The sequence below is a fragment of the Myotis daubentonii genome, chromosome 4 (genome assembly GCF_963259705.1).
Source record: "Myotis daubentonii chromosome 4, mMyoDau2.1, whole genome shotgun sequence".
Classification (NCBI taxonomy): Eukaryota; Metazoa; Chordata; class Mammalia; order Chiroptera; family Vespertilionidae; genus Myotis; species Myotis daubentonii.
Genome location: NC_081843.1, coordinates 110,746,738 through 110,758,837, shown reverse-complemented (window position 1 = coordinate 110,758,837; position 12,100 = coordinate 110,746,738). Strand labels below are relative to the sequence as shown.

General features: G+C 30.7%; 1 protein-coding gene across 6 annotated transcripts in view; it reads left to right on the top strand.

The window, feature by feature from the left end:
* The window catches only part of NIPBL (NIPBL cohesin loading factor), a 175,788-nt gene that overhangs the window by 116,691 nt on the left and 46,997 nt on the right, over positions 1 to 12,100 (top strand). For all 6 annotated transcript variants that reach the window (XM_059694929.1, XM_059694928.1, XM_059694927.1 and 3 more), the window contains 9 exons: positions 854 to 940; positions 3,154 to 3,385; positions 4,156 to 4,307; positions 4,868 to 4,948; positions 5,435 to 5,535; positions 6,929 to 7,067; positions 9,046 to 9,128; positions 9,707 to 9,839; positions 10,924 to 11,067. In XM_059694929.1, coding sequence (XP_059550912.1) covers positions 854 to 940; positions 3,154 to 3,385; positions 4,156 to 4,307; positions 4,868 to 4,948; positions 5,435 to 5,535; positions 6,929 to 7,067; positions 9,046 to 9,128; positions 9,707 to 9,839; positions 10,924 to 11,067 — 1,152 coding nt within the window. The remainder of the gene's footprint in view (positions 1 to 853; positions 941 to 3,153; positions 3,386 to 4,155; positions 4,308 to 4,867; positions 4,949 to 5,434; positions 5,536 to 6,928; positions 7,068 to 9,045; positions 9,129 to 9,706; positions 9,840 to 10,923; positions 11,068 to 12,100) is intronic.

The following is a 12,100-nucleotide window of genomic DNA, read 5'->3' as shown; positions in this document are numbered from 1 at the left end:
AAGGTGAATTTGCTGAGTATTTTCAAAACATCAAAGGTTTACCAGAAGTCTCAGTAGTTGAATCTGTTGTGAAAATATCTAAAGCAATACTCCAGAAAGAATAATGCAAATATACCTGAGTCAGTTACTCTATTGATCCTCCCATTCGACTATTCTGGATGATTTGGTTGAGAGTTCTAGCTGATGCTAGGAGGCTAAAAGACCTAGTCAATCAAAAGAATATAAATAACAGTTGCTTCCTGGCAGAATCTCTAAATTGACTACTAATTTTTTTTTAAATAGAATCTTTGTAACAAATGAAATAGGGCATAGTAAAAATAATAAAGATTTTTACTAAATAAAGCAATGTTATTTTACATTTGTAACTTATTTATAATTTTATGCTTCTGTTATTGAAAATATTATCTTGGATTTTAAGAAATCTGAACAACATTAGTATGGAAACCATGTTATAATCAGAAATCTTGTGTGTTTTTCACATGCATGTTCAGTGTCACTGGCACAAAAGCAAAGGGCCCAGCATCAGAGCAAACTTAGTCTTGACTAGCTATATAGTAAGAGCTGAGTTAGAAGCATGCATGTGCCCTTCTATCTTTCAAAAGATAGAAGCTTTTCTGGCTTTCAAAAACAAGTAATTCTCTACATAATTCTTCTGTCTTTCAAAAACAAGTAATGCTCTACATAATTCAGACGAGTAGAGGATCTAAGTTGGATAGTTTTCTTTTCTGTTCTTCAAGAGGGTGGTAATGTTATATATACTCCATAGTCTAAAGGGGATAATTGTATAGAATATTTTTTGAATAATTTGTAACTTTACCGGTGATGGATAAAAGAGTTTATGTTGCGATTTTAGCTTTCCACTGAAAAAACTGTGAAAGTCCTAAATATCTTGGAGAAGAATATTCAAGATGGGTCAAAGCTTTCCACTTTGTTAAATCATGTAAGTTTAAGAACCATATTATTAATTTTACGATTGTTAAGATTAATTTTTTCCATAGGAACATTGATTTATAGGAAAAATTCCAAATTTCATTCATTTGAGCTTGTTACCACCATTTACTAGTTACATTCATTAACATGGCTATTAGAGTTGCACTTTTAGCAATTCAAAGTTCTTTTTTACATATTGTCAACTCACAGCTTTGACATAAAATAAGAATAATAATGAAAGGTGTAAATTCATTTAATTTAAAGGACTGTTCTTTAATCTTCCGTTATGCTCTTTCTTGTGTAAGTGTATGACTGTGTTTAAAACGTCCTTCCATTTATGAAATGGTTGTAGGTAGTACTTCTTTTTCTTGACCTTCTTTGGAAAAAATAGTTAGAAATCTTATGCTGATTTTTTAATGTATCCTAAAACATCAATTCTTATATGCCATATTTATACCTAGCTCAAATGGTTGTTGAAAGGATTAAATAAGTCAATTCATGTAAAGTGCTCAACAGTGTCTGATACATTGTAAATTCTCAATAAATGTTAATTGGAACTGTTATTACATTTTAGGATGTTTATCTCAAAAGCAGTAGCAGCATGGTATAATGATTTATGAGTGCAAGTCCATTGCCTGAGATCTGCTTTCCTGGCATTGTAGCAGATACTCAAAATCATATGTGCACTCAAATTGATCTTGATGTCTCTTTCATTAATGAATAGAAATAGTGATGTTTATAGGTGTTTGATATAAAAAATAAGAATTGGGGAAGGTTTTGAATTAATGAATATTCTTTAAAAGTTTGATTTTAAAAATAGTATATTTATTTTAAAATTTTTCCAAGACATAAAAAGCACAGAAGGTTCATATTCCCATCCATCAATAGCTCCTCTTAACACTTTTGATATGCATATTTCCATTATTAGATGTAAATACATACTATGTATCATACATGCACTCAATTTTATCTCATGAAGGAAATGTTCTTGATGTTTTCAGAAGCCACAGGATCTGATGTACATGAAATTAAAAATGTAGGATTATACCCTCAGGTGGTATTTCAATGGCTTATTAAATATATCCATATTTTTCCAATGCCCTCTCTAAATTAGTTTTTGAATCATAGGAACAAAAGGTTTAGAGAAACCTATAATGGCAATATACTCCAACTTTGGTCTATAATTTTATTTAAAATACTTTAGCAAGAAGTTATAATAAATATCATCAAGAATCTAGAGTTCTGGAGAGCTAGCTGATTCAGTCTTAATGAAATTATTTTCATTCCTGAAAACCTTAGTCTCAATGATGAACCTGCTTAACTGATTCTTCCAAACAGCAATTTTAATGTCAAAGAAAAGTTACTTTATCTTATTTTTAAGTAGGTATGTAAGCAGTAAAATGAAAGAAAGCTGAAGAGTTAGAAAAAAGTAATCAAATTTTTAGGCATTAGTAATTAGAAAACCCCTCTCTGCTTTACATATAATATGCTTTTATTTGTTCCTTTTCCAATGTATAAACTTTGAATAGCATGCATATAAAAGTATTTCTTAAATATAAAATTGATATTTCATAACTAAGGATACGGTAGAGAGTTTTTACGTTATAAGATTAAAAGCCACCCCTTCACAATTGTAATGGAGGCTGCTGATATGTAAATTAAAATGTGGTCTTCAGTCAGTTGTTGAATTATCCATTTTAGAAAATAAATTGTGTTAAATGCATACTCATTGCTTTTAATCTCAATTTCAAAATTACAGTGTTGTTGAAAAACAGATATTAGAAATGATTGAGTCAGTAACATTTTACCACTTTTAAATAAGGCTCTACCTTTTGTTATTGTTAATTTTTGCTTTGTTCTCACAGCAGCAGAATTTATAAAGTTTTTTCACTATCATAATGTTTATACCCCAAACACAAACTTACTTATATATATGTAATTATAGTCTTTAGCTAAAATCTTTATAAAGTGCATGGGTGAAGATTACTATAACTTTGTCATTGGAGTGTCATCTAGTGGTGAAATTAGGAAACAGTATATATTATGTTGAAACAGAGCAATATCAGGATTTTTACTTCATTCCTAATGTCCTTTAAAGAATATACACAGATCAAACCTCTTACCATGTTTTCCACCCATTAAAATAAAATATAATTTATTTTTTTACATTTTAAGGTATAAATGTGTTTATTTCTATTTCAATAACAATCTGCTGTTTTATAGAATAATGATACTGAAGAAGAAGAAAGGTTATGGAGAGACCTGATTATGGAGAGAGTTACAAAATCAGCAGATGCCTGTCTTACAACTATCAACATAATGACATCCCCTAATATGCCAAAAGCTGTATATATTGAGGATGTAATTGAAAGAGTTATACAGTACACTAAATTTCATTTGCAGAATACACTTTATCCTCAGTATGATCCTGTTTACAGATTAGATCCTCATGGAGGTTAGTTTGCCCTTTTATATTGATAGTTTTTAGTAGAATATCAAAATTACCTGTTATATAATTTTACCATGTGGCTGGGTCAGAATGCAATGACTTAAAATGGCATAAAATTATTAGATTACATAGATTATAATAAACACTGCCTTTGATTTGACTAAAATGTAAAGCCTTTAGTTAATCTACTACTTGTTCCATTATTTCTTTAGCATCTATTTATGTATAATAAAGTAATTTCTACTAGTCAAGGGGAAATCCCAGATAATATTAGCTTCTGGTTCCATTTATCACTTCCTCTTAATTTTTCTTAGAACATTAGTTATCTACAAAATGGATTGATTTAGGATATATATTCTTTCTTTTATTTCTAACCTTTATAAATAAGCAATGAACTAGTTAACATGTATATAGTTGAAGAGAAAAAGATTAACTTGGTCATGAATAACCTACATTTGGTTACCTATTGAATAATTGCAAGTTAACTTACAGGGAAATATAATCTTACTATCTTACAATACAAAAATAGAAATAAAGATGAAGTGATATTTTAGATAAAAGAATTTAATAGCCACAGAAATGTGCCATACGGTATTGTTAAAAAATGTTTACTTTCTAAATAAATACCTAGACAGTAATTTTCTCTCTCAATAAATAACCAGGTTATATTTTTATATAGGGGGGAAAGTGTGTCCTCTTATTTCAGAAAACAGTTTTATTGCTGTTTATTAAGAATTATTGAAAGTTTATATATTCCTTGTTTTGAATTTTTTTAGGAGGCTTATTAAGTTCAAAGGCAAAACGGGCAAAGTGTTCTACCCATAAGCAGAGAGTAATAGTAATGCTTTATAATAAAGTTTGTGACATTGTTAGCAGCTTATCAGAATTGCTGGAGATACAACTCCTTACAGACACAACAATTCTTCAGGTAAGTTTTTTTGAAGCATTTTTATATTTATAGACCAAATTATGTAAGACTAGAGGGTTTACTTGAGTTTAATATAACCTTGCTCACTTCATGATAATACTAGCACTGTGTTAGTTTTTCATGCAGAGTATATCTTAAATTGAAATAAGTTCCAGGGAAATTTTTAGAAGAAACATTTAGTGCAGAAGACAGGTGAATAAATGTAGTATAAATTCTAAACTCTAAGGTCTTGGAAAGATAAGTTATTATTTTCTTTCAAATATGTGAGGATATTTTCATCCAGAATGGCGGCAATGTCTTTTTGTTTCTCTCTATTCTGTGACATCAATTCTAAAGGTGGAGATTAGAGGAATGGTAGCTGTGAAGGAAGGTATGTGCTAATGTGTTTGAGGATGAATGGGATCAGAGAAAGAACTAGATGCTGATTGATGAGGGGAAAATAAATGCGCTCTCAGTGTTTTCTAGTAAGTTCGTGAATGTTTTTAGAATTTAGTAAGGTAGAATGTTACTGAAATCAACTAAAGATGTGTACTGATTACTCTTTTTTTATGTGTGTGCAGGTATCATCAATGGGAATAACACCATTTTTTGTGGAAAATGTCAGTGAACTACAGTTGTGTGCCATTAAGTTAGTCACTGCAGTAAGTATAATCAATTTTGTTTTAGTTTATCCCCCCCAGGAAAATATTGATATAATTTAATCCAAACTTGCAAAAGTTAGTGCAGATTCAAATTTTCCATAGATTCATTTCAACATAAGGACTTTTTAGTGTGCCTTAGATTTTAAGCACTTCTAAATACTTAAAAAAATCTTTGTTAGTAATTCTGTAATATTTATTACAAAATCAGAATTGCTTAAAATTATTTGAATCTTATCTTACTTTCCATACTCTGACCTCTGTAAGAATGTTATTAATGATAGGAAAATTAAGCAGGTTACCCCAGTCATTGCTATTAAAGATATTGAGAACATTTTCAATTTAAATGGCAGATTTATTTTTCTTTTCTTTTCTTTTTTTTCTTTTTTGGGGGCAGATTATATTTTTTATCACATTATAGTAGCATTTTTGTTTTGTCTTTAAATAATTATAACAAACTTAATTTGGAATCTTATAATTACTAAACAGGTATTCTCAAGATATGAAAAACATAGGCAGTTAATTTTGGAAGAAATTTTTACTTCACTTGCAAGATTACCAACCAGCAAGAGGAGTTTAAGGAACTTCAGGTAATTATAGCAAAGGCCAAGTGTAATAAAGAACTCCATTATATTGTAGCCATTACATATTCTTCATCATTTTTGTCTTAATTTTTTTGTTTTAATGATCAAATACGAAAGGCAGTTCTGTCAAAATAGCATGAAGAATAGCTTAGATATGTGAAATAACAGTGCACATTTGGGGAATTTAAAGAAGTTCAATGATTCTCAAGTATAAAGATGTATGGCAGGATTTTTCAGTTTCAGTGCTAGTGACATTCTGGGCCAGATAATACTTTGTTGTGTGGGGCTGTCTTTGTAACATGCTTAGCAGCATCCCTGACCTCTACTCTACTTACTAGATGCCAAGAGCAAAACCCCTCCTTCCAATGATTGAGAACCAAAATTTTCTCCAGACAATGACAAATGTCCCCTGAGAAGCAAAGTCATCCCTTGTTAAGAACCACTGGTCGAGGTGGAGGGGGGTGTTCAGGAGAATCATTGGTCTGTGAGAAGAGCAATGGAAATTGGCTCTAAAGAGTCAGAGGCAGTTCAAGGATTTTATTAGCCATACCAAGGAACTTGGACTTGATGCTTTTTATAGTAGGAACCACTAAATGCTGTTTTTAAAAGAAAGCTGAAAGATTGCTCTAACAGCAATATAGAGTAGACATGAAGATTAAATGCTCTTAAATCACTAAGCACAGAGTAACTAAGGAATGTTATCGATTGCTGTAGTCAGCATTTCGTCTTTGTTGTCATAGTTAATCATTATCATAACTATCATTATAATATTCCTGATTAATAAATGTGTTCATCTGGTATATAAAATTAGATTGCTTTCAAGGCTGTCTTTTGTAAAATAATTTTGATCTTAATTTTTTATACTAATTGTATATTGATAAACATCTGTTGTCTATTAAATCTCTAGAAAAGCTATCAGCATATAAAATAATTCCTATGTTTTGATAATATCTTTAGAACAAAAGATGTAGAGTTTTTGTAATATTCAATAAGATAAGATGATCAAGAGCTGACTGTGGAGCAGATTTTAATAATAATGAATACCAGAATGCATGGGCATTTAGAAATCTTGAAGACTTTCCTCATTTGAAAAATCATTTTGAGAAACATTTTATATTTTTTATTATAAACTTTTTATGTGCAGCACAGAGTATGGAAATTTGTATTAAATGTTGCATTTTTCTTTGTCTTTTAATTAAGTATGCATAGGGATTTAGTTAGCATTTTTCTAATTTATTAAAAATAATTAGACATGATGCTATTATAAGCACTAAAGATAATGCCTTAGAAGTATTGGTAAAGAAAGTATCCTGAAACTTTCAGATGGTAGATAACATTAAAAATGAAATTCTCTTTATACTCTGTATGAATGATTTAAATATTTTCTTCTCCATTGAAGGTTAAACAGTAGTGATATGGATGGAGAGCCTATGTATATTCAGATGGTTACAGCACTGGTTTTACAATTAATTCAGTGTGTAGTACACTTACCATCATCAGAGAAGGATTCTAATTCAGAAGAAGACTCAAATAAAAAAGTAAGAAATCTTTTATAAGGTTTATAACTTTGTTTTTTGTGTGTGTGTTTTTTAAAAGCACATATATTCTCTGCCAATCTTATATAACTGAAGTTCTTATTTAGGGCTTCATGGCTAGGCTTTTTAGGATCTTTACTAGAGCACTAGATCAGGTTTAAGGAGACTTGAGTTCTGGTAGACTGATATATCTGCCAGTAATGAAACACACAAATCATTTGAATCTGAGTTTGTTTCTTCAGCTATAAAATGGAAATGGTAGTACCTAACAAGCCTATCATACCAAGTTGTAAAACTCAAGTGAGACGTTGAATGTGGAACGTAATGTTATAACACGTAATATCTATATTAGTGCAAAACATAATTTAATATAAATACTTCACGAATAAAATGAGTTCATGCCCTCACTATTAAGTAAATCATAACTAGTTAAGATTTGCTTTTGGTTTGTAGCTTTTACACACTAATGCTTATACTTTTTCCAAGTTTTTATAATACTGCTTCAGAAAAATTCAGAAGAAACAGGAATAATTTTATATCTTTATTCCATTATATACAGATATATTTGTGTGTGTAAAATTTTAAGAGAAAAATGCAAAGTTAGGTCCCTCTTGTTTCTTTGTCCTTTTCTAATCCCATTATTTTCTCTATAGTCATCCCTTTCTTACCATCTGTGACCTGTATCATAACAGTGTTTACTCCTTCCATTTATGTATTTACTAGAGGCCCGGTGCATGAATTCGTGCACAGGTGGGGTCCGACTGGCCCGCCCTGACCTGGGCAAGGCCAGCCGCAGGGAAGTTGGCCAGCCAGCCCTGCCCCCGATCGGCTGGTTGGCCAGCTGCAGTGTGCGTCATAGCAACCGGTCATTCTGGTCACTTGGCTTTTATATATATAGGTCTGCATAAATTTGATACGGAATTTTTTTTTAATTTTAATAAATAATATACTGATGGCCCTAACTGGTTTTACTCAGTGGATAGAGCATTGGCCTGTGCACTAAAGGGTCCCAGATTCAATTCCAGTCAAGGGCATGTATCTTGGTTGCAGGCTCCTCCCTGGCCTGGGCCCTGGTTGGGGCACGTGCAGGAGGCAACCAGTTGATGTATTTTTCTCACATCAGTGTTTGTCTTTCCCACTCTCTTCCACTGTCCCTAAAAATCAATGGAAAAATATCCTCGGATGAAGATTAACAACATCAACAAATAATAACAATAATAATAATATACTGACATATTTACAACTAATTTTTTCACTTAACATTGTTTTAGTAGGTATAACAATAATGCTGGGTTCTTTTTGACTTGATTAAACATATCATATAACTATATCAAAACTTAGAGCAAGAGTTTCTCCAGATATACTAGAAGTAGAATATTAAATCTTCGTGTACATACAGCTTTCCTGGAACTTGTCAGTTTGTTCAACAAAGTGGTGTTCTAGTTTATATTCTTACGTTTTGATTTTACTTAGTATGGTCAGTGTGAAATTATACCATGTTTTATTTTGCATTTTCCTGGCTAATAGTGAGTTTTTTTAAAGATTGATTCACCTTTGGTTTCCAAAACTTTGAATTGACTGTTTATATTCTAGCTTTTAAACTTCTAATGAAGGAATTGAATTTTATTTTGTATTATTATTCATGTTTAATAAACTTTGAGCTTGTAATGTTTTTGTATTTTCAATCACTTTTGTGTTCTGACCTAGATCATGATATGCAATTATTAATATTGTATTTGCTAACCACATTTGTCACTCTTACATATTTTAATAACATGAACTCTCAGTATTTTCATTTAGTTTTTATAAAGTATTGAAATATGTTTGAAATGCTAATTGTAGCTTTTCTCTTTTTACATAAAAGAATAGTTAAGCGTTTTAGTATTTTAATATATTACACATATTCAGTAATAACATGGCATTAGCAACTTAACTGTTATTTGCTGGTTATATTCGTATAAATTTATTTTTCTCAATCTAGGTCGACCAAGATGTTCTCATTACCAACTCTTATGAAACAGCCATGCGAACAGCTCAAAACTTCCTTTCCATCTTCCTTAAAAAGTGAGTATGGTAACATAATTTGATTTTTATTTTTCCAGTATAGAGAATAGCTTATTTATTTTAAGTAAAAGATTAATCTAATTTTCTGCCATAAACTTTTGTATATCTCCCTGGCTCTTGATTTCCTGATCTTTAAAATGAGGTACTTGGAATATTAAAATCTAAAATTTTGTGAACTTGCTTATATGTTGGATTCCAAAAGTGAAAGTACTAGATTGAAATTTTGTAATTTTTTTTTTTTTTCAGTATACTCGGGGTATTCTGTCAAATAGGAAAGTTTTGGAAAGGGGTTACTTTGCTTTCATAAAAATTTATGGTAAACTCGTAGAGAGAAGAACAGTGGTCATTTTTTTAAATGTGTTATACTTGCGGGAAAGTAATGTTAATATAGTCAGTAAATGAATTCCCCATGGTAGCGGGGGAAATGATGTTTGAGAAATAGGGTTATTTTAAACCATGTTTTCATGTACTGTCCTAATACCTTGTTTTAGATATAAAAAAGAGAAAATTAACAAAATTTCAGTCATATTGGTGGAGATGTCTCCTAAATTCACAGTCTTTTCATTATCTTTGAACAGATGTGGTAGTAAGCAAGGTGAAGAAGATTACAGACCACTATTTGAAAATTTTGTTCAAGATCTTCTTTCAACAGTCAATAAGCCTGAATGGCCAGCTGCTGAACTACTCCTTAGTTTGTTAGGGAGACTGTTGGTAAGAGTATAGAATTTAAAGATTATTAGATTACTAGAAGACAACATAATGAGGATATACTCTGATTCACAGATGATGAATTCTTTAAAAATGTGTAAGGAAATATGACCATTGCATCTCTATTTTTGCATGTTCATAAAATTGTACACAATATTGTCAGTACCTTGTAGAAAACTGAAATGTGACTTTTGGTGTTTTCATTTCATTACATAAGATAATAGTACTTTAGAAACTTTTTTTTTTTGGTTTAGAACTCTTACATCATTAGTTTAAAGCACCTCAACACTGAGTCATAAGTTATTGTAGTTAATTCAAAGCATGAAACTGATTAACATGAAACTGTCATTTTTAAGAGTAATTCTAAAAACAAGGTACTTTCTAGTCCTCGTGTAACTCAATAGGGAAATGCAAAGAAATATTGTGATTTTTGCTTTTATTTTGAAACTACATTTGGACTTATGCAATACAAATTGTAACAAAGCTGTTGGGACTTTACTTTCTGTGAACTGGAAAATATATGAATACTATTCTGAAACCAAGATAATGTTTCATAGGCATCAGAATTCCAGTCTAAGAAATTTTAGTAATACTTTATTTTTAACAAATAAGCAGTTGAGCCTACATTTAAAGAAAATGATGGTGTGCCTAGGACGGTTTAATCTATAATTTTTTTAAATAAATTTTTATTCATTTCAGAGAGGAAAGGAGAGGGAGAGCAATAGAAACATAATGATGAGAAAGAATCATTGATCAACTGTCTCCTGCATGCCCCCTACTGGGGATCGAGGCCACATCCCGGGCATGTGCCCTGACTAGGAATCAGCAGTGATCTCCTGGTTGATATATTGAGGCTCAACCACTGAACCATACTGGCAGGGCTTTTTAAAAACAAAACAACAAAAAACCTTTCAGACTCCAGAAACTCAAAAGGCAATCACTTTATGGAAAACTGTCACAATAAAAAAGTTTATATTTCAGATAATACAACATGGATTTGAAATTTATATGATAAATTGCTATTAAAAATATACTGTTCATAAACTGGTGAAGTTATATCAAAATTGCTTTTTCTTTTTATATATAGGTTCATCAATTCAGCAACAAGTCAACAGAGATGGCTTTAAGAGTGGCGTCTCTTGATTACCTTGGAACTGTTGCTGCCCGATTGAGGAAAGATGCTGTCACAAGCAAAATGGATCAAGGATCTATAGAGAGAATTTTAAAACAGGTATTCAGATAAAGGGTTAAAATTATGGGAATAAATAATAGTTAACTACTTTCTTTACATATTCTTATGTCAGTGTTGCATTTCATTTTGTAGATTCAAAATAAGATCAATACTTCTAAAAGTGGGCTTTTCAAAAATCCCTGTCAGAGAAAGTTAACAATGTCGGGTGACTTATAATGTCTGTCAGGAACATTGAAATGATTTACATAAATCCTTAGTTTGCTTTCCTTTTACAAATTATTGCTATGAATGTATGTTGTTATTTTCTGTTTGGTTTAACATAAGTTTTATTTAAATCTTTAGTTTACTGAGGTGATGGTTTTTTACACCCAATCCAGTTGTTTTGTACCTTTGAATGTTGTGTATCTTTCTTTAGTGGGGAAAAGTGAAGAAGACTTCTTTTGGTTTTATTATATGAGAGAGCTTTCATGTTTTAGGGAGGGAAATGTATTTTATTACTACATTTACTTTTTCTAAGTATGGATGAGATGATAATAATAGTATAGGTTACTTAAGAAAATTGGTAAGTAAAAGATCTCTAATTCTACCACATACAGCTATTTTCATTTTTTTCTACTCTTTTTTTTTTTTTAATGTCTGATACCTTATCCAAGTTGGCCATTAAAAATACCTCTGAATTTTTTAATATACTTTGTATTTTGAAATAATTTTAAACTCACAGAAGAATTATAAGATTATTACAAAGAGCTTCCATAAACTTTTTACCCAACTTCCTTAATTGTTGAAAACTAACAACATTTGCTTTATCAATCTTTTTCAAAATATACTTTCATGTGTATCTGTATATACTATTTTTTTTTCCCCCTGAACCATTTCAGCCCCCATTACCACTGGATTTCAAAGTGTAATTCCTTAAACAAGTAGCACCAACATTAACATCTCCTAGGAACGAACCTGTTAAAATGCAAATTCTCAGAACTCTCCTTGGACCTACTGAATCAGAAACTCTGGGGATAGGGCCCAGCCATCTGTGGTTTAACATATTCTCCTTTTGATATTAATCAATGCTGAA